This window comes from Neopsephotus bourkii, unplaced genomic scaffold, assembly GCF_033783945.1.
Source record: "Neopsephotus bourkii isolate Nb327-2 ecotype Australia unplaced genomic scaffold, CSIRO-AGI_Nbou_v1 NB_107, whole genome shotgun sequence".
Taxonomy (NCBI): domain Eukaryota; kingdom Metazoa; phylum Chordata; class Aves; order Psittaciformes; family Psittacidae; genus Neopsephotus; species Neopsephotus bourkii.
In genome coordinates this window covers 16,248,446-16,271,284 of record NW_026900624.1, presented here as the reverse complement: position 1 = coordinate 16,271,284, position 22,839 = coordinate 16,248,446, and the positions used below count along the sequence as shown (strand labels likewise).

At 51.7% G+C, this 22,839-nt stretch overlaps 1 protein-coding gene across 2 annotated transcripts; it reads left to right on the top strand.

The window, feature by feature from the left end:
- The first annotated feature begins 4,888 nt into the window (after nt 1-4,888).
- SYNGR1 (synaptogyrin 1) lies at nt 4,889-21,586 on the top strand. Of its 2 annotated transcripts, none has more exons than XM_061364604.1 (4): nt 4,889-5,134; nt 16,995-17,232; nt 18,681-18,826; nt 20,004-21,387. In XM_061364604.1, the coding sequence occupies exons 1-4, from the start codon at nt 5,036-5,038 to the stop codon at nt 20,100-20,102; spliced, it is 582 nt and encodes a 193-aa protein (XP_061220588.1). In that variant the 5' UTR covers nt 4,889-5,035; the 3' UTR covers nt 20,103-21,387. The 2 variants fall into 2 exon arrangements, with proteins under 2 accessions (XP_061220588.1, XP_061220578.1); XM_061364594.1 differs by having other exon boundaries at nt 4,893-5,134; nt 21,245-21,586.
- Nucleotides 21,587-22,839: the final 1,253 nt, after the last annotated feature.

Sequence of the window (22,839 nt, the reverse complement as noted above, 5' to 3'; positions counted from 1 at the left end):
CCCGGCGCCTGCCGCGGCCGAGCCCTCAAATGAGCCCCGCAGCGCCTCCCGAAATGTCCGGAGAAGGCGGAGTCACGGCCGGGCACCCGCCGGTGGCGGGATGGCGGCGATGCCCAAGGGATGGCGCGGCCGGGCCCGGTCAGCGCCGCCGTCAGCAGCACCCACCATCTTGTCCCCGCGCTGAGCCGGAAGGGCCGGAAGTTGCCGCGCGAGCGGCTTTAATAGTCGCCCCGCCCCCGGGTGACGCATGCCTTCTGCGCATGGCCTCGCGAGAGCGGCTACGGGAGACTGAGCGCGCGGCGCTACGGGTACGGAGCGGGGCCAAAAAGGGTGCGGGCTGCGGTTGCGCGGGAAAATCGTATGCGCTGCGCAAACCCATGACATAGCCATGGTTCAGATGTATATAATGTCAGTGTGTCCCACGGCAGTGCTTCTCCTCAAATAGGCTTGATGTGCTCTTTCCATGGAAATAACGGGCTTGTTCCAAGCAGGGAGTATCTGTCACAATGGAGCATCCCGATGTGGTGTTGACACGGTTTTATCGTGGAGCTCCGGAGCCAGAGGAAGCTGTAATGACCCCTGAGGCCTGATAAATATTCATTGCAGTTTGTAAGAGATGTTATGCAATGTAAAGAAATGCAGTAACAAGAAAGAATGAATAAGATAAAATAGGTTTCACTGCTGGCACTCGCAGCCATTACTATCACATGTGTTTCAACATAGAGAAATAACTTCTATGACGCAGGGACGTGATCTCAGGCCAATTGTGTGTTGTTCAGGGGCTGTGCCCTGCTGCGTATCCCCACAGTGCTTGGTACAGCACAGCGCCAAACTCAGTCAGGGCCTCTGTGTGCTCCTGCTGAGTTAATAATGAACAATAAAAACAATGGCAATGCTCAGGTTATGCTGTGAGAGAGGAGCTGCAAACCAAACTTCCTGTGCAAGCTGTCTGGGGCTGTTGTTATCCACACTGTCATTTCTCTTGCTTCGCTTCCCATTGTTCCAGAACATGGGTAAGCATCAGCAGTGCCAGCCGTGGCTCCGGATACACTGGCTGGCTGGAGCTCACCAGCACGGGAGCTGGCACCAGAGCAGCTGTTCAGGGAAGGGGTGAAGCAGAGCTGAGGTGAAACCTGAGCAGGGAAGGTAAAGGGGCACAGTAGATAAATTATTCACTTCCCCTCCACTGACACCAGGAAATCAGATAGGATACAGCTGAAGAAGCTCCCTTAAGCTTCCCTGGATTGGGAACTGTATGAGCATCCTTGCAGGATAACTGATCATAGAATCAGCTAGATTGGAAAAGATCTTTAAGATCACCAAGCACAACTGTTACCCCAGGACTGCCAACTCCATGTCACTAAGGTATCCATATCTACAGGGTTTTTGAACACTTTCAGGGATGGTGATTCCACTGCTGCCCTGGGCAGCCTGTTACAATGCCTGAGCACCTTCTCTGTGAAGAAATTGTTCCTAATATCCAGTCTAAACCTGCCCTTGAGCAGCTTGAGGCCAGTTCCTCTTGTCCTGTCACTTGTTACTTGGGAGAAGAGACCGACCCCACCTCTCTCCATCCTCCTTTCAGGCAGTTGTAGAGAGCGATAAGGTCCCCCTGAGCCTTCTCCGGACTAAACCCCCACAGGTCCCTCAGCCATTCCCCATCACACTTGTGCTCCAGACCTTTCATCAGCTTTGCTGCTCTTCTCTGGACCCGCTCTAACACCTCAATGTCTCTCTTGTAGTGAGTGGTCCAGAACTGAGCACAGTGTTTGAGGTGCAGCCTCACCAGTGCCCAGCACAGGGGGCTGATCACTGCCCTGGCCCTGCTGCCACACTATTGCTGATACAGGCCAGGATGCTGTTGGCCTTGTTGGCTGCCTGGGCAGAAGCTGGCTCATGTTCAGCCAGATAGGATGCATAGTTCTGGCTGAAATGCCCCTTGAAGCAGCTTTGGTGCTCAGCCAGGAATTCCACAGCTTGTAGCTGAGGAGGGGGAAGGAGGACTGCCATGAAGGACCTGGACCAGAGCCACCTCTGAAGTGTGTGTGTGTGTCTTTATCCACCCCAGGTCAATCTGAGCAGCTCAGCTGAGGTACCATGGGCTGAACCCAGGCTTCCAGTAACTGGCACAGCATCAGGCATCATATGGCTGGTAAGAGCCCAGCCAGCACAGATGATGGCCACGTCCTGCTGCCTACAGCCTCTGGCTGTGGTGAGGATGCAGGACACAAGCAAAGTGAGGAAGCTGATGAAGCCAAGGGGTGGCTGAGGTGGCGATAGATATAGCCACAAGGTTACCTGTGGAAAATAGCCAAACTGCTGAATAGTAATATCCACCACATCCAGAGGGTAAGTAGATCTTTTGTGTTTTTATAAGGAACATGGGCCTTAATGCACCTCTGCCTGTGGTATGAGAGGGGATGCAAACCCAAGGCCAGAAAGATGATGGTACCCTGAGCTGAGTGGGCTGGACCTTCCAGAGTTTGCCCTCAGGATCTCCTGGGGCTGCCAGAAAGGATGTGTTTGACAAACACAACACCGTGGGGAGGTTGGTGCTGCCAAGGATATCTCCTGCCCTGCCTCCTCCCTCCCTGCCAGGGACTGCTGCACCATGCAGAAGCCATCCCAATTCCCCCAGTAGGGATGCTGACCTGTAACATATGATGTAAGTGCTGTACATTATGGTTGTGTTGAGTTACTGCAAACATTAATTAAACAGTTTGAGCAAATACCTACCTATGGAGCCAAATCCTGCCACCAGCTGCAGCAGTGTAACAGCTAAGGCATTCAGTGCAGGGAGGATGGTTACATGGCTAGCATGAAGCAATTAAGAAGAGCATATGCAAGTGTTAAACATGCTTAATCAACTCGCAGACCTTTCACCTCCCATGCCCTGCTCTGGTCCTTGCAGGTTAAGTTAAACCCAGGGCTGGAGGCCTTGCTGGAGGGACTCTGTTCAAACCTGCATGAAAAAGCCCATGCAAGATCGAGAGGTGTTTTTTAGGAGGACATTTAATTGCCTGCCCTAACCTGGATGACAGTGGGAAGGGAACAGATACGAACTGGAGGGCTGAGGGTCCAGCTGTGCTGGCGTTCCAGCTCATCTTCCCAAAACAGACCTGCCCCATCCCTGCAAACAGTCAAGGTCAGATTGGTCAGGCTCTGAGCAATCTGATCTGTTTAAAGATGCCCCTGTTCATTGCAAGGGAAGCTGTACAGGGGGGTGGACTAGGTGACCTTTAAATGTCCCCTCTAGCCCAAACTATTCTTTTATTCCGGGTGGATGTGATGGAGGGGTGTCCGTCCCCTGCCTCCACCTGCCCCTCAGAAGCTGCCTCAGAAAGGACGAAGAATGGCTGCTCACTTTTTAGGGTGCTACTCCTAATGTGTGACAAAGGGTGAAATTTAAATGCTCTTTATCTCCCCTTGCATTTGCCTCTAGCTCCTGCACTATGTTCTTGGGTTGTGGAGCCCATTCATAGGCTCTGCCAAGAAAATGGATTGAGGCTCAGGGAGAATGCAATGGTGGTAGAGGGGATCAAGCATGTTCCCCATTCCACTGCTCTTCCCTCTGCTGGCTTGCTGCTAACCTGACTCTGCATAGGTGTGTCCTGGAGGTGAGCAGCACATGAGCCATCCACCCAGTCATTCTGCTTCCTCAGCCTCCTATGTGCTGATGGTTGGGTGCAGCACCAGAACTCTGTCTGGGTCCAGAGCAGAAGCAGCCAGTTTTGCTTGTCTGGCCGGGTCCAAACCCTGTTTCTCCAGAACCCCAGAGCATTTCAGACGCGCATCTCACAAAACCAACCCTCTCCACTCTTCATTTATCTCTTCTCATTCATTGATCTCCCCCACAATTCATGGGGATCTAGCTTTCAATGTGGGGACTTTTGTACGTGAGCCCTTCAAAGAAGTCCTGGTGCACTAAGCCCTTACAGAGTGCTCACACTGCTCCTGCCTTGGCCTTGGGCTGGCTGTCTCCAGCAAAGGTGCTGCCCGGTTTGAATTGAGTATCTCCATAATGAAGACCTGAAGATGTCCCGTGATATGCCCGCTGGAAATGTAGTGCAGAGCACCTCTGCTCTGCTGAAGCATGCAAGCACTTGGCCTTCAGTTGTCTTCAGGCTGAAGGGGACAAGCAGACTCCAAACGGTTTTGGCTTCCGCTGCCGACCTTAAGGAACCGTGTTACAACACAAGGGCTTGCTTTTCATTTCAGTCCTACTAATACAGGTTACTGGGGGACTCTGCAGAAGGCAGTGAGCAAAAAGCACAGGCCAAGGCGCTTCAGTAACCCCTAAGGCTGGATGGCTTCTCCCAGGCTCTGCTGGTGGCCGTGGTGGTTCTGTGGACACTGGGGAAACCCTGGTGCCTGCCAGGGCTGCAGCCTCAGGGATGCAAGGTGCACATCTTGTAGTCTCTGCCTCCAGGAACCAGCGGCTGCCCCCAAAAACCTGGACTCCCCACATTCTCAAAGGCAAAGGGCCTTTTTCCTGCTGTGTCCTCCAAAGGGACATGGTGCCTGTAGGGCGAGAGATGTCAGTAAGGTGCGGGATGTTGGAGATGGGTGCCCGACGCTTTGCTGCAGGGCGATTCTGAGGCTCCGCAGGCCCCTCTAGTGGGAGCAGGCGCCCGGTGGGGGTGCAGGCAGCTCCCGACGGGGAGCACGGCTGCCTGCTCCTCTTGGCTAGCCGGGTCTCACCTGGGGGTCGAGCCTTACCCCTACGGGGGCTGCAAACGGTGAAACACTCGGTCTGGGCTGTGCGGCGGAGGGGTGACGGGGCTGCGAGCTGCCCGGTCTCCATCACCCCCCAGCACACCCCATGCCGCACCACACCGCCGCCGGCGGGAACAGGGTGGGTGCGCGCTCCCGGCGCGGCGCGGCCCCGTGGGCGGGAGCGCGCGGCTCGTCGCCGCCGCCGGGCTGCCAGGCACGGCTCGGCTGAACTCGGCGCGCTTCGGCTCGACTCGCCTGGGCTCGGCTCGTCTCGGCACGGCCCGGCAGCGCCTGCCGAGCCCCCCGCCCGCTTCCCGCCATGGACGGGGGCGCCTTCGGAGCGGGGAAAGCCGGCGGCGCCTTCGACCCGCAAGCCTTCATCCGGCAGCCGCAGACCCTCCTGCGGCTCGTCTCCTGGGTAAGGCCCCGCCGGCACCGGGGGCCGCACCGGCACCGGGGGACGGGGGGGACGGGGAATGTCCCGCCAGGCTGCGGGGGGCGAGGGGCGCCCTCCTGGGCGGGCAGCTGCTACTCGCCCCAACCCTGACCTTTCTGCGTACCTGCGTATGTCTGTATACATGAGATTATGTTATATGCTATACATCCTTATATACCTTTATGTATCCTTATATATTATACATTCGGTTTATATCTTATACATTCTGTGTTATGTATTATACATTCTATATTATATAGTGCTATAACTATGCTATTATGTGTTATATATTTATTATTTTACATTTTACGTATGCATATATATCCATGTATATAGATAAGCATATATCCGTTACATATCCACACATCTAGCTCCACACACATGGAAAAAAATACAGATATTCCTCCATCAGTATCTCCATACATATATGCATGTATGTTTGGATAGATGGATCTATTTCTGGGTTTATATACCTCCATATGTATGTATGCCCGTATGTATAGCCACATATATGTGTGCACACAGCTCTATGTATATAAATATATCCGTGTGTATGGATATAGCCCAGTGAGTTTATGGTGGGCACAGGGAGGCAGCAGGATGTGGGGTGACAGGGGGAGCTGGCGGTGGTGCTGCAGTCCTGGTGTGAGTCCTCAGTGGGTCAAGGCTTGGGAGGTTCTGGCTGTGCTCGGGCAAGCTGGGGGTCGATGAGGGCTGGATGTTACTCTGTGTTTTTATCCTTATCCTGTCACCCTGCCGACTTCCTTTCCCTGTAATGCTTTCTCCCCTGTAATATCTGGGGAAGGGGGCAGATGGAAAGGGGGGTCTAAGGAGAGTGGTGGGGAGGGTGCGGGGTGCCAGGGGGAAGGTCCTTCCTGCTTCCCGTGACTGTGATCCCATGGCTGCCTGTGGGGCTGGCACATATGTGCAAGAAGGTCATTGGGATTAAGGGAGTGAGAGCTGCAGCACAGAGCTGGTGGGGGAGAGATTGAGGTCTCAGCCGGGTGCGGAGAAGGGAGGGCAGGGAGAGAAACACATGCGCACCGGAGCTGGGAGGAGAGACATCAGGCTGGCTTTGGGAAGATGGAATAAAAGCAGTGCCAGGCCGAGGGAATGAGGAGGGAAAGGGGAGGCAGCCCTTGTGCTCCCGGCTGGGGGTGTGGGTAATGCCCCCTCTGAGTGCTGTGACCCGGGGGGCAGCTGGAGAGCCCCAAGACAGCTGAGGACGTGATTAACGCTCCGTCTGCCCGAGCTTGTTTACAGAGCAGCACACCACGCCGGGAGCCTGCTGGCTGCCGGGCACCGGGCGAGGGGGTACGCAAGGGTGGAGGGGAGCCAGCCTGCATGCCCAGGGATGATGGATGTGATGTGACCTACAAAGGCTCTCCCGTTGCTAATCTGTGTGGCAGAATTTCCTCTTTCTCCCTCTCGGTCTGGTGGCTTGTGGTTTTTTCCCGTTCATGTGAGCACTGCGGGGTTTTGGCTTCCCAGAGGCACCAGGTGAGGGAGAGACAACATGAAGTGTGTTTATTTTTCTAATTAGGCACCTACTTTGCTTCAGAGTATCTCAGACACCGTCGAGTTGCTCACTGAGCTGAGCTCCATGCCCCACAAGGCCTCCTCAAGCAAGGAGCGCTTCCCAGGCACTGGCTTCACCTTGGGACCTCTCAATGTTTCCCCCTGCCCATTGGTCAGATGGCAGGGGACAGGATGGGATTTACCCTGATTTATACCTGCACATTTCACTTAGCTGTGGAAATCAAAGGCTTGTTGAAGGAGCTGGAGATGCACCAGGTCAGTGGTCCAGCAAGGGAAGCTGGCCTGGCTGTCATGGCACAAGGCTATACTTGTACCTCTTCTCTCCCAAAATACAAATTCCTTCTCCTGATTTTCCATGAGCTTGGTCCTGTGTGTCATCATGAACATCTCTCCCTCTGCAACACCAGGGAGCCACAAGCTCACCCTAGATATTTAGTTGTGGTTTTGGTCTTTATTTTAACTCGAGACCAGGAGGAGTCCTTATGGTCACTGAAGTCCTTTTTCAGGCTGTCACAAGCATCAGAACCTTTATGGCTCCCTCCATAAACTGGTTGAACTTTGCTGAAAAACAGACTAGTTCATGGTGTTTTGCCCTTCTCACTCCCTCTGGGAGAGGGTTCAGCACCTCCAGTAGTCGGGGCCTTCCACCGTAAATCTGTTCATGGCTGGGTTTTTATCCATTTGCTTTTGTGCTTCTGTGCCCTTCAGTTTAAATGGTGCTTTTCCCTCCCTGGTGTTTTCCCAGGGGTGTATTTATAGACTGCGATCACATCCGCACTCAGCCTTTCTATTGCCAGGCTCTCTGAGCCAAACTCTTCTGGTGGCGAAGGGCTCTCCCTCCCCATGGTCTCTGTGGGAGTCCTTCTTTTCACCTGCTCTTGCCCACAGTGGAAGCACTTTGCCTACCATCTCCCAAGCTCTCATTTGCCTTTATCCTGCCTGTGGTATGGATGGCCCATTTACTTCCCAGTGCAAACTGGATATTCCTTTTGTCCTGTTTCATGTGATGATCTGTCACTGGGAGCAGAAATTCTCATGATCGCTTCCACAGGCAGTGACCTTGTGCTCAGATCATGGCTGCTTTATAGCAGACTTTATAATGGCACGGGGGTGCCTATGGCTTTTCACCAACAGGCAGCAAAACTGGTTCCTCCCCAGGGAGTCTGCAGGCCGGTTGGGATGGTGGCAGATCTCCAGGGAAAGTTGCAGATTCAGGAGCAGATGGGGTGACCCAAGGTTATTTATGTTGCTCCTTGCTGAGGAGGAGATGGTATAGGTTTGACAAGGAGGATGCTAAACTATGGAAAGAGGTTATCAATTCTGGAGTATCTGTCCACAGCAACTGTGTTGTGGAGCAGCTCAGGTTTCTTAGATGTTTTGGAGGTCAGGCGCAGTGAGTAAGTATGCATCTCCCTGCAGAAAAGTTGCCTGGCACGGGTGCTGACGAGTGGTGCTGGTCCTGCAGAGTGCCTGTGTTAGGTTCGGATATGATTCACACTCAGCCTAAGCCATTTCTCTGATGCTGTCTGCCCCAGATGCTGCCTGCCCCAGATGCCCTGGATGAAGCAGCATCTTGTAGCACAGAGAGGTAGCCCTAATGGAGCAGTCCCTTCTGAGCATCTCTGCTGAGGATGCCTCCAAGGGCATCTGGATCCTGCAGTGAGGGGACTTCTTCGATAGAGCTGGGCTGATTAAAGCAATATTCTGCTGGAAGATCCCAAAAGCTTTCCCACGTCTCTGGGGAGAAGGGCGGAACAACTTCCTCCTTATTCTCAGTGGCAGTGAAGCGAGGCAACTCATCCTGTTGTAATGGATGGCTGGGTTTACTCCCAGTCCTGGTCTTTCAAGGCATTGCTCCATGCTGTGTCACTTTGCTTGCCACTGGCTGCAACACAGAAGTGTGTACTGAGCTGAGCTGCATCACACAGCTGGTACTCCACAGTACATGAAACATAGGTGCATGGGTAGGGTTTTACCACCTTGACACACAGACACACAGACCTGCCTTCAGCCTGCTTAGGTGACCCAATAGCAGAGCTGGGTGACCCACACTGATCTGGAGCTGTGCAGCTCCAGCATGGTTCTGGAAATAAAGCAGACAAGTGTGGGCACATCCCTGCCTAATCCCATTCCACCCTGACCCACAGTGCTCCCCACAGCCGGCGCGGGGGAGCTGGGAGGAGGCTCCTTTGCAACCCGCAGGCGTTGGATGTGGTGCTAGCTCCATAAATAAGTAAAATGCTAATTGAAACAGTTTGTTCCAGGTGATCCTGCCTGCTTGGAAACCTGCTTGCTGGAGAAACTGAAGTGCTGCTCGATGTAAAAGCCTTAACAAGGCAAAAGTAACTTGATTTTTGGACGTAGACCTTGCTAGGTGGCTTGAGTGAGAGTATTTGCAACCGCAGCCGCACAGGCAAAGCAGACCATTACAACTTGCCTCACACACCAAGATGCTAAGTCCCCCTTTGACACCAAGGACACTGCCCCCCTAGAAGGAGGTCTGATGAGGAGAGGCACTGCCTTCCATCACCTTCTGCCATTGCTGCTGTGTCCCCTGGCTGGTGGGAGCTTGTAGACCTTTTGAGCCAGGACATGAAGCACTGTCCCCTGTCCCTGCAGGCACAGCAAGGCCCAGGCAGCTCTGGCTGAGCAGACAAGGCAGGTGAAGGATGAGGGCCACTCACCATGATGGGCTGGCACCTGTGAGCTGGGAGACGGGGACAAGCCCTGGCATGGCAGGGAGCCCTGTCTCCTGCCTTGCCAGCAGATCCCTGGCTTGCTGCACTGATGCTTGGCTTAAGATACTTTATGCCATCCTTCACCGTATGGAAAGGACACCCAGCGTGGGCTTGCGGGAGCAGCTAAATTGAGCATTAGAGCCCGGGGGCCTTGTTATTCTGAAATGAGCTGCAGCCTCCACCTTCTTTCTGTCCCAGTGTTCCTTGACTATGGGCCATGATTCGTGCCTCTACTCTTCCATGTGATTTTTACCCCAGCCACAATGACTGCTGGCTGTGTTCTTATGAGGTATGTTGATGCACAATGAAAGAAACGTGGCAGTTCAAAACACGTGCTTTCAGTCAAGCCCGAGGTACAGTTCTTCATGGGATCCCCTTCCCTGGGATGGCTTCAGGGTTTTTGAGGGATTGCTGTCACTGGGATTGGATGAGAAGCCGTGTCAGAAGATGAACAATAGATGTGAGCAGCTGTGCGGTGATTAGGGGTTGGAGATAGCAGGTTGTGTTGTTTCCAGTGTAGCATTTCCAGAAAAGGTCTTGGAGCAGGAACAAATCCCTCATTAATGGCATTTTCAGACAAAAATATGAGAAGTAGCATATAGGGACCAAAGACTGTCAGAAATATGAGCAAAATTACATTCATCATATGTAATCTGTTTCAAAACATGAGAGATGCACAGGTGAGGAGCAGAGAGACTGCACCATGGTGAGACATAGGTAAGGCATCTTCCTCATGGAAAAAGATGTGAGTTTTGGGACTAAGTCACTAAGCAGTGACCTAGCAATGTAGGGATCATCTGGAAAACATGGAAGTACCTGGATACCACCATGAAGTGTGACCATGGGAAGTTGTCACTAGTAGTGTTGGGACTGAAGGTGCTGTTTGATCACAGGAAGACCGGAGTGGGACCTCAAATGAATCATGGAATCATAGAACAGTTACGGTTAGAAGGTACCTTAAAGATCATCTGGTTCCAACCTGCCTGGTTCACTAGACCAGACCTGCAGGACTGGACAGAGCTTCCTGAAGTTGCTTTTTGGGACACAACCTCCAGTTACACAAGTGGGCCTCTTCCCATGGCAAAGCTCTTCCTTCCTCTGTGGGGTGGCAGGCATGGCAATGTTATTGCCATTAGAGGCTTCCTGGCTGCTAGCTCAATCATCACCCGGGGCTTGGGCTGCTCCGAGGTGGGGAATACTGACCCCAGGCATGGGTCTGATGGGAAGCAGAAGGGTTAATGGCCAGCCTGTCAGCTGCCAAGCCATGTGTGAATAAAAGCTGGCTAGCCAGGAAAGCCTGTCCCAGATCCCGTGGCAGGAATTAGGGATGTGGAACCTTTCTCCCCTCCATCACCTGCTCTGGATCAGCCCCGGCTGGGGACCTGGTGCCACGTGCTGGTATACCCCATGGTCTTCCCCTGTCCCATGTTCCAGGGAATTGAGTATAAATGGGGACAGGGAGGCTGGTCCCCTCTAGCACCAGCACAGGGCTCAGACATGCTGTCGAGACTGTGGGCAGGAGTCGTTTGCCACCTGCATGGTGCAGGCTGGAGGGAATAAATAGAGGCCGCCTGTTTCCAAGCTGCCAGTCCCATGCGTATCAAAAGCTTCATATGTTTTCTTCAAAATGAGCTAAATACAAGTAGATTTAATGATGATTATGATAATAATCCATGTCTGTGCAGGGCTCTCCAAAGCTTCCCAGAGACTCCATTTGCGAGTGGCTGAATGGAAGTGAAAGCCAGATCGTCTCTGCCAGTTTATCGTTTGCACTATTCCCCTGCTCTTGCTTTCTTTTTAAACAGATTTATTCCTGGTCATTACCAGATCAGACACAGGAGTGGTTATTGCTTCATTCTGCCTGAGGTGGATTTGATTTGAATTCCCACCAGGAATATTATGTCACCAAACTATTTCCTCTCTCTAATAGAATAAAAAGGGGGTGTGGGAGAGGGAGAGGCAACACGCAGTGCGACATAGGCTGTAACCGGAGGGCACCGCAGCGAGCTCATGCAGGCAGCTTGGCAGAAACCCTCTTCAGCCTCATCCCCACCACAGCCATCATGGGGATCTCAGGGATGAATTCAGCAGGCAGCATGACAAACTCCTGGAATGAGGTGCAGGAAAATCCCAGTGCACTGCCGGAGGCTGGGGCATCCTGTGCTTCATCACATGATGCTCAGGAGCATCTGATGCACGGCTGGGGATGGGCAGTGTGGTGCAAAGCCTCACATGATGCTCAGGAGGTTTCTTCTGACTTTCTGGAGGGCTGAGCCTGCAGTGGGAAGGTGGGGAGGCACCGAAGAGCCTCTCCTCTGAGGAATCATCTTTCACTCTTGCCTCTGGCAAAATCAGATCACCCAGTTTAGGGAGAGGAAAATTAAAGGTCTTTTATAGTGGGATGCAGAATTTTGCTACTTTTCTCTCTGTAGCGAGCCCTAAATGCCTGTAACAGCCAGCATGAGCCTCCTGAGAAACTGGGATAGGAAAACTCTCGGCCTTTCCCCATCTCCTCCCTGCAGTGCTTAGCATTAAGTTCATTCTGCTGTGTCTTCCAGAAAGTTGTTCTGTCTCTGTCATCTTTGCAAAGCATCTGGCTCTGGCCTTTGCTTGGTGTCTCAGAGCTCTTTGATGAAAACAGGAGTTTAGGAAGGTCATTGCAACAACCTGCATGGATGTAATGCTTAAGGACCGGTAAGTCGAGAAAAGCCAAGTCCCAGCAGCAACGCTGAGTTGGTCAGGTCTTCTCCAAGTGCTGTTTTCTGTCCCTTTTTTGAGCATAGCCAAATATATTACTTATTAAATGAGGACCTCCAGACAGGCTGAACACCTGCCCTGTTAACGTTGCTCTTCGAGGCTTAAAGAAACCCTCTCAACCTAAAAATCTAGTTATTTCAAGTCCTGTTAGCTCAAAAGCCACCTGAACACATTCCTGTGTAACCTGCTCTAGGTGGCCCTTTCATGGCAGGGGGGTTGGACAAGATGATCTCCAGAGGCCCCTTCCAACCCTAATGATTCTGTGACTTAAGCAGCCTTGCTGAAGAAATGAGGCCACGCAGGTGCACAAAGCTGAGGATGGATGGATGGTTTTGGTTGCTGAGTGTAGGGGAGAGGCTAACACACTCTCCCTATGGAGCAGAAGGATGGCCTGTGTTGGGGAGCATTGAGATCATTGGGATGCAGTGCTTTGCCCACCTCCTGTCAGCCTTCAGACAAGTCACTTCCCTGCATTTTGGTGCTCAGACCGGAGAGGACTCCCACCATGTTCTCCTGACCTCCTCTTTGCATCTGGATACACATTTTGACCGTTAGTGGTTGTAGGCAAGACTTTGTGCAGCAAGAATTCACTATGCCAGACTGGGGTAGAAGGAGCAAGTATCAGTAACACAGAGGGCAATAGGCTTGTGCCAGTGCTGCTGGTAGCTGGCATTTCTTCACAAGTGCTGCTGATGTGATGGGAGCAGGAACTTAAATGCTTCATCCTTGCAAACTTGGTGCTTTGTAATCCAGGCAGACATTCATGCTGCACCTGCTGCCTGCATCATCCTTGCATGGGCATGGATTGTGAAATCAAGGGAACAAAAAAGACTTGCTCTTTCTAAGATGAATTGCCACATCAATGAGCTTCCCACGCCCTTACCAACAAGAAGTAGCTGCCACGGATTAAGTTTGCAACAGTTTCTCCTGGGGGCTGCGAGATCTGGGCTCTCATAATTATCATTCTTCTAGAAAATTGCTTGTGCATCTGTCGCAACACTTTCTGTGTACAGACACCATGAGGATAAAACAGGCAACGGTGCCTGTCAGCAGGTGCCTCTTCTCCTGCTGTCCAGCTCTGCCTGCCGGTCTGAAACCTCTGATTTGAACCTGCCTGTTCTTGCCCAGTCAGAGTTGTCCAGCGCAGGTCAAGGCTGCTGTGCACAGTGGATCCTCACAGCGTGTTGCTGTGCCATGAGGATGGTGATAAGCTGACAAAGGGGCCAAGCCTGATCCACTGCCACTGACTTTGCCCTCTTTGCAGAGCTGGCAAGCAGAGCATGGACCAGAGCTGATACAAGTGGTGAGGAAAACACAGAGAGAATGGGACATCCCTTAAGCTACTGTGCTCTGGTCCATAGAAAACTTTCCTAAGGACAAAGAGTGCTTTGGGGTGGCTGTCTCATGACACAGAAGATAAGCATCTGCAGTAACTTGTCTTCTATTCTCACGAGTGAGAATACCCTAGTGGAATCTCCCCAGAAAACTCCTCAGATCATCTTAAATCAGATGCTTGCCAGCCAGTCATACCTGGGGCACTTCCAGGCTGGGAAAGAGGTTTCTCTTCATAGGAGGGAAGTTGTGGCATCCTGGCTGAGCAAAGATGGAAAATGGGAGTTAGGAATACCACCTCTGCTTGAAAATTAGTGTAAAGAAATAAAGGAGACTAGTCATTTAGTATAACTTGCTTATCATTAGTAGCTAGATGTACTGAAGCCTCAGGCTGCAAATTGTGAACTTTCACATAGGTACACTGAGGTTTTTACCTACTGAAATAGAGGGACCTTACCACTATATTCCAGTATTTAAAGGGTAGCTACAAAGAAGATGGAGACTCCCTTGTCTCAAGGTGTCACATGGAAAAGATGAGGGATAATGGGTACGTGTTACTCCCAGTGAGATTCCAGTTGTACACAAGAGGAAAATTTTTCATGATGAGAACAATCAGCCATTGGAATAATCTGTCCAAGGAAGTGGTGGATTCCCCAACACTGGAAATTGTAGGACTCATCTGGACAGGGTCATCTTGTCTAAACTGTGCTTTTGCCAAGAATCGTTGGAGCAGATGTTCCTTGAGGTCCCTTCCAACCTGGTATTCTATGATTCTGTGATTCTGTGATTAAGGAGGCCCCAGAGCCAGTTCATTCCAGAAGATAAGGAAGCAAGGAAGGCCACTACCCCTGTCAGCAGAAGCTACAGCCTTATAGATAAGAAGTGGTCCACTCAGAGACTTTGAGACACCCAATGGAGAACAAGAAGACTCCAGACCCTAATGTTATTGTTGGAGTGAACAGTTGCATGAGGCACAGGAAATTTAGATTGTAAAGGGACTTCTTGGTTTGGGGTCCCTCTCTGGAGGCACCCAGCTCAAAATATTTCTAGCACTGTACTACTCAAATAAATTGCATTCTTGGATTTAAAGCCTGGGACTCTGCTCTAGGATACCTAAGGTGGAGAAGCATTGTTAAGAATTATGGAGAGGGAGATGCCCCTCTGATCTTCTGACTCTGAGCTGTGTCTTTGCGATGTGCCAGCATAAAAAGGTATGAAAGAACAAATGCAAAAAGGAATTATTCTGCTTCTTTCCCTCACAGATGAGAGCTCTCCCAGGTCAGCAGCAAGCCCAAAGATAAGAGCAGAGGGAAAGATGTATAGCAGAATATGAGCAGAGTGAACAGAGGTGTCTCTGGGAAGAGGCCGTTAGAGAAGTTCATTCATTTCAAAAGAGTAAGCAGAGAATTGCTATACAGCTAACTTCAGAGGTTGACCTGACTCAGGGAATCAGCGTTTTACTGGTTTTGAGCCCTAAACCAAAACTGAACACCAGACTATGCCATGTTTGAGGCTGGTTTTAATCTTCCAAAGAGAAGATACACTTTCTGTGTAATGCTGTGGAAATTGGGGCACCTGCTCTGTAATTCCAATATATGGAGGTCAGTACTTCAAGTGGCAGTATTGGTGCTGGTCACAGCCTTACATCAGGATGTCACTTCAGGAGTCTGTCAGCTCCCTCTCAGGTCAGAGTATTCCAATGGTCCTGGACAGACCTGTCAGCCCAGCCTGTTGTGAAGGTGTGCAATGCTTCCCACTGAAACAGCCTGGCTGTAATTGTGTGCAATTTAACTGCTTTCCAAACCATTCATGCTGAAATTTTGAAGACCAGGCCTTTGCTTCAGGCAGAAGAGAGTTTTATTTAATTTTCATGGGCAATTTCTGCAAAGTATGATCTATCTCAATTTTCAAGAAGGAGGAGGACAAATCAATTTTTTTACTTCTAAGCTTAAAAAGCTCTTGTGAACTTTCAGAGAACTCGTACAGTCCCCATGTTTAGAAGCACTGGCTTGCAGTGTTTTTAGTTTAGTTTAGGTCAAACAGCAGAGGTCTGTGCTCTGGACCTCTGACATCCAACCCCACCAGTGATAGGTGGTGTATTGAGTTGGCATTAATCAAAGGTTAATTTTCCCTGCACTCGCAAAGCTGCTTCTCCACTTTCTGGGTTGCCTGTCTTGTCCTTTTCTGGTGCTTGGCTAGGTTAAGTGGTACTGGGGTCCTTCTCACCTAGCAAACCACCTCCACTCCCTGCAGGAGACTTGGGCACCTCATCTTCTTGTGCATTTCTTCTCCTTGGGGATTGGGTGGTGGTTCCAAGGGTGCCAGGCTTCTCTTGTTCATACAACTCCCAGGCTAGCAGAGTGCCCTGATGGTGTCCCAGTGCACATCATTCATATGTTCACCCCATACTTGGGGTCCCGTTTCCCATCTGCTTGGGTCCCTTGCAGGCAGCCTGCAGATAGGGTGTCCTTACTGAGGGTCTGAAGATGCCCTGCAAAGAAACATGTGTACATGGTGTACATGTGCCTTAATCTTCCCCTCTTTCTCCTTTGGCTGTGAGGGGAAGCTGTTTATTTGAGATGCAGGACTGGGGCTGCTGTAAATAGCTCTCTGCTTTGGTGAACTTGCTGTGTCAAAGAGGGACAGCTTTGTGGCAGGCGATGAAGGCTAAGCCCGTGAGCGAAGATTAGACCAGCAAGTGCGGATTATGGCATTTCTACCTGGACTCATCCTTAATTCTACCTGATCTAAAATAACATGCAGTGGCAGTAGCGGTGATGGGTAGGGAGGACTCACAGTGGGCCTGCCACGTGGACCTGGAGTTTGGCGCATGAAATCCATGCCAAAGGTTTGAGGGTGTTGGTGTAAGGGTCAGTAGGCAGAAGGATAGGTGGCGTCATGGGTAGGGCTGATGGAAAACTGTGGGAGATGGGGAGAGCAGGAGCCCAGCAGAATGGAGCTGCAGAGCAAGCAGGGTTGTGGATTGTGGGAGGGTGAATGGGGAAAAGAGCATAGTAGCTGAATAGATAAAATTAGTGAACAAATGCGTGGTAGAAACAATGAATTCCTAGAAGGGAAAGGAGTGGGTGGGAGAATTAAATGCAGACTAAGAGGATTTCCACTACGTGGAGCCCTTCATCCGTACCAAAACCATATCCCAATTTTCACTCCATGTTGCCTCCCTGTGTGTCTGTGGGAAGCCACCCTTACTGCAGACTGTGACTGCTTTACAATGCTTTAGATCAGATGAATAAAGATTCTCAATCTAAAAGTGTCCTATTTTAGGTTAATCCTCAGAAATAAAATGAGACCATCTCCCCAGTAAATTCCGCATGGCTACAGCCCAGGCAGCAGGATATGAACTCACTGGAGCCTGTGAAGGGTTTCTGTCCCCTGCAGAGCTCTGCTCCTTTGTGCTGGTCCAGAGAGATGGGGCTTGCCCTGACCTATCTCCTGCCTCTCTCCCTCCCCACCAGGTGTTCTCCATCGTGGTGTTTGGCTCCATTGTCAATGAAGGGTACGTGAACCGCGCGGACGAGACGCAAGAGCACTGCATTTTCAACCGCAATCGCAATGCCTGCAACTATGGCATTACGGTGGGTGTCCTCGCCTTCCTCAGCTGCCTTCTTTACCTGGCTCTGGATGCCTACTTCCCGCAGATCAGCAGTGTCAAGGACCGCAAGAAGGCAGTGCTCTCGGACATCGGAGTCTCGGGTGAGCTTCCTGCCCAGTTGGCCATAGTGCCTTTCTCCCCCACTGGCAAGGGAGGGGAGGGAATTTCTGCTATCCTGCAGGCCAGGTCCCTGCTAGCAGGGAGGTCTTTGAGTTCCTTCCTCTTTCAAGAGGCTTTCTTTCTGTTTTCCTCCCCTTTCTCTTCTCAGCCAATCTGGCTGATGCCTTGCTGCTGCGAGGCTTAGCTCAGGGAACCCTTTAGGATCAGCAGGTCTTGCCTCCCTGTGTGCTTGTGCCTGCTAAGGCCAAGTGTTAATGCCTCTGGAGATGGTACTTCCTTCTTTTTCAGCTCCAGGTGATTGAACCCTATATATTTTAACATAAAAAAACATTGAGAGTTTCATGCAGACTGACTAAACCAGTCCTCCTAGGTTATGTGGCATTCCCCATTTGAATAGCTGTGCAGCACCACATCCAGCCCTGAGGCTTACTAGCAGTCAGTACTTACAGTGAGATCTCTCCATCCCCAATACTGTGTTGAAGTGACAGAGCCATGGTGCGTGTGTACGTGCATGTGTAACACCAGTCAGCAGCATCATGAGGAGGTGCTTTGTTCTCGTGCTGTGATCCCAAGTTACTCTCCTGGCTTACTGCAGCCATATAGGCAAATTTCTCCACATGAGGCTGTCCCCCATCCTAGTTTTTCAAAGGGGCCAAGAGTGGAGCGAGGACAGGATTGGGTGCAGCACCTGGACTTGTTTAGGACTTCTGGCTTGCAAGTTTGTTCATGGTTAACCCCTTGCTGAGTTGTCCTGTGTGCAGCTAACAGGAGAAGGGGAAGGACTGAGCCCTGTTCTGCTGCCACTTAGGAGTGCCCATTTCCCTCACTGCCAGGTAGTTGTCTGTGCCTGGCAAAGAGGATGAGTCCCACTCCTTCCATCTTCACCACTTTCCCAGGGGTACAGCATGTTAATGATCCTTCAGCACCTTTCCTCAGTGTGAGTCCCCCCGCCTGTGCTGTCCTGAGCAAAAGCTGGTCTCTCTGCAACTGCAGGCTGGCTGCTTCCCACTCTTCTGCAGCTCCCTTGGAAGGAATTGCTCTTTGCTCGTCCTTGCAGCACAGGGTTGCGAAGCAGTGGCTGTTTCAGAGAGCCCAGGTGATTGCTTCTGTACTGGAAGCCCTTCAGGCTCCCTCCCAAGGCCACACGCAAGTCCTGTGATCAATCCAAACACAAGCAAATGAACTCTCCTGAGGTACCCTCTGCAGACACCTATTGTCACCTTGACAATTTAGCTGTCAGATCACACACCAGCTCACTTGGGCTTAGCCAGGCTGCACAAGTCAGAGCTTATCCCAGTCTGCAGCACACTGGTGGGTCTCATAGAGTTGAAGTTTCCAGAGACCCATGGTGTGTTTATGTTCTGTTCACACATACCTTCTTGATGTCTCTCTCTGTCCCCTTTGGCATGCTGGTGGTCATCCAACCTAGCCTTTTGGGCATTCCTCTGGTTCGTTGGCTTCTGCTTTCTGACCAACCAGTGGCAAGCATCAAAGAAAGAAGACAACCCAATGAATGAGGGAGGGGATGCAGCCCGAGCAGCCATCACATTCTCATTCTTCTCCATCTTCACCTGGGTGAGTACAGCAACCATGATGTTGTCTCAAGTGTCCTGTGCACTTTATTAGCTTGTTGGGAATGGAAGGTGACTATGTAAGAGTGATTGCCTCTGAGATCTCAGTTCACATGGCTTCTAAGAAGGAAAAGAAGGGGGAGGAGGTGGCTAGGAGATAAACTTGGGAAACAAAGACTCAAAAACTTACATGAAAGATGTTGTTAGAAGGTGCTAGAGCATTAATAAGCACAATGGGAAAGAGGGACCCATATCCCAGTAAGGAGTGTCCTTGAGAAACCTCTAATATGACCCTGGGCAAGGAGGCACCACAAGCATCATTTTGCCTGTGCATCAGAGGACTTTTAACATCATTTTCTCCTCACAGACGCTAAGCAGAGAAGGGAGTTCCAGGTCTGTGGATGCACCCATCTCCCTGCTTTGCTCCCATCACATGAAAAGTCATCAGTGGTCACAAGCGGCTGCAGTGGGAGTCCCTCTAGGCTCTCCATCTGCACCTACTCTGCAGCACTACCTTAGGATCCACACTGGATCACCTCTTAGGAAGGTCATGGTGCTGTTTGCCCTTTCCCCAGCAGTTCTGTATTGCTAGTTCCCTGGAAAAATGGTGTGTGATATAAACATCCCCCACAATTTCCTCCCATCTCTGAAAGCATGAAACCCACGTGACTTTTGTCCAAAGTCACAGGATAGTGCCAAGCAGAAAAATATTTTAGGCTAGTCTCTATGCATAAGTCCTTGTGCCTTTATCTTCTCCTCTCCCTACAGGCCTTAACATTGTTCAGAGGCCAGGTAGGAAAGGTGCTGTAAGACTATGAAGCTGTCAGAGGAAGGGGGGCTGCAAAGGGTTTTGTGATCAGCAGCCTCACCAAGGTGACACCAAGCAGAGGCAAGGACAGCAGCATGTGTGTATGTCCCATGAGCTGTGCCCTGCACTCAGGTGCTGCTGAAAGCCTCTTGCAGGCTCCAGCAGAAAGTGTGACAAGGAGCAAGGCTTTTGCAAGAGGTCTCTCAGGACCCTTTTGGAGGTGCCACAATCTCCAGTGGTCTTCCCTGATGCGTGGGTTTGCAAGTGGATAAATAGGCGTCCTTCTCCCCCACATCCTTGGGGGTTTTATTTCAGTCAGGCATTCTGGTTTGCTCTTCCTGATTATCCTTCCCACACCCCTCTCTCCTCACAGGCCTCCCTCACATTTCTGGCTTTCCGGAGACTCAGAGACATTACTTTTCAGGAAGAGTACAACACCCTGTTCCCTAACTCCCCATCCTTGCTGCCTTAGCGCCCCTCACTGATGGGGGAATTTAGGGGAAGGGATCGAGGGTTGCAGTTGGAGGAGGTTACTGAGCAGACAGTTCCAATGCCCTGACCATCGGTGTGTAGTCACTGTAGGGCACAGGGTGGGAAGACATGGGCCATTGAACTGGAGTGGGGTTGTCCATTGAAGGGGGATCTCCCTCCAGGGAGTTGGAACTGGCGATTTCTTCTTGTCCTCCTCCTCTGCTCCCTTCTCTCCCTTACCTGTACCCTAACTAATGCTGCATAACACTGCTTGCCATGCCGTTCTTATGGTGACTGCTCAGACCTAATACTTCAGGAGATGCCCTCTGCCCCAACCACTTTATCTCCTCCATTTCCTCCCAGCCTTTATTCCCCCAAAACCTCTCCCTCCATCACCTGCTAGACTGCTCACCTCTATCAGGGATGCCGTGGAACAAGAAGCCATGCCTGCTGGGGTGTGCGATTCAGAACCCATCCCTGGACTCCCTCAGTCCACCAAACGGTGCCTGAAGTGCCTGGGGTAGGAGGCAGCAGTATGCTTGCTAACCATCCCCTTGTCTGGGAAGCAGCCACCTTGCCTCCTGCTGCTCCTTCCCAAGATCTGTGCTGCACCCTGGGGATGTTGGCCAGTGAGGGGGTTATAGGGGATGACCACTACCTCGCTACTCCAGGTCAGATCCTGCTCTCCTTCCTGGCCTCTGGCTGTGTACTTCCAGCCCAGCAGGTGAACCGTCTGCTGTGTTGCTGAAACACATTGCCTTCTCAGGGGCAGGAGGGGCTGAATGGGATAACCACATGCCAATTGAGCCTCTGCGACCTGTGCCATGTAAGTGAAAGCCCATTGCCAGGCAGGTGGTGCCCAGCACACCCCAGAGACAGCGGGGAGCCTGGGCAGGCAGCTGAGCTTGCAGCCATCCCTGTCTGCCCTCCCCTCTCCCAGCGGCTCATGCTTTCTATAGGGTATCTGAACCTTCGTGCTCTCAGGGGTGTTTCACCAGTGGTCTGCCCTGCAGGCCTTGCTCACTAACCCGTAACCACTACTAACCCCACTTTTGTTTGTTTCTCTTTCTTGGTATGTTCCCCTTCTCCTTCTCCCCTCCCCTCTCTGCTTCCTGTCTTTTCCCTCCACCTTCTCCCTTAAAGGTGGGCCAGGCATTCCTAGCGTATCAGCGTTTCCGGCTGGGTGCCGATTCGGCCCTCTTCTCCCAGGACTACATGGACCCAAGCCAGGACTCCGGCATGCCTTATGCTCCCTACACGAACGAGGAGGATGCTACAGATGCGGTGGGGACGTACCAGCAGCCCCCTCCAGCAGATGCTTTCGACACCGAGACACAGGGGTACCAGACACAGAACTACTGAGCCACCGATGCCCCTTTCCCTTCCTCTTTCCCTTCTGCCCCCTTTCCCGCTGCCGGCAGAAAGCCGAGGCACAAACCAGACATGTGCATAGTGGCACAAGAGGTGGTTCTCAGCTATGCTCCAGCCTTCTGGGTCATCTGTTTTTATTTATTGTTTTTAAAAAAGGAAGAAAAAAAAGAGAAAAAAGGTTTCCCCATCACCTCTTCCTTCTCTCAGCCAAAACTACCTGCCAGAACCAAATTCTTCCAAAATCTGCCACCACATTGTTATAGGAAGGTCCCCCCTTCCCTTCTCTCCCACCTGCCTCGCTGTGGAGGGGAGAGTCTGGCTGTGGGCAGGAGAAGGGGCTACAGCACCAGCAGAACAAGGGAGAGGATGTTGGAAGCAGTAGAGTGAGAGGGACCTTCCTAGAAAAGATGATGTTGCTAAAGGCTGGAGAAGATGTGGGAGCATCCAAATTGGGCTGCAGGGCTTGGTGGCTCAGGGAGAGAGATGGTGTTGGAGTCAGAATGCAGGAGTGTGAGGATGGGGGGGGAGTGGAAATGGCATTCCCCATGCAAAGACAGAGGGGCATTTCTCTGCCACATGCTAGTGAAGGAGGGGTGCTTTGTTTTGAGAAGTTCTGGGGAGAAGTGGTATGGGGGGGGTGGTGTACAAAGAGATAACATGGGAAGGAGGGAAGAAGATTTGCAGGTACAGTCAGAAACCACATGCATGTCTGTAGGTTACAGCAAGAGACTCGGCAGAGCAGAGGGGAGTGCCATGGGAGTCACTCCTTTCCCAGCTCCCTTGGACTGAGGTGGAGGTTATTCCCCTCACCTCTATGTCCTGCTCACAGCTCTTCTCAGACCAGTGTCTGGGGAGGCAGGAGGGGAGTCATGACCAGTCCCTGGCCCCCAGACACAGTGCCCGTGGGGGAAGGATGAGGAGTTTGACTTCTAAAGGGTGCTGAGAGCCCTTGTCCCAAACTGGGCTGGTTTGAGGAGAGGAGAGCTTTGACATTTCACTTTGGGCAGGACAGGTAGAAGAAAGCCAGTTTCTCTGATCATGTCCTGCTGTACCCTCCTCCATTCCTCTGCTACCACAGTGCAAAGCCTCTTGCTGACACCATCTGCATAGCACACAGGAATGGAGCAGGACTCCCGCTGGGAAGCAGTACTGCTGCTGGCATGTCTGGCTCTTGCACAAGGGGTGCAACCAGGCAGGGAAGAGTTCTGCCCCACACGGCTGTGGTCTGCCTCCCACTCAGGTGAGGAGGAGATCTTGGTCTGCAGAGGTTTGCCTGGGGACAGACTCAGCTCTCTGAAAACCGGTCGTCTTGTACTTGCCATAGTCTAATGCATCGTCTGCAGCATCTCAGCTCCTGGCTGTCTTTA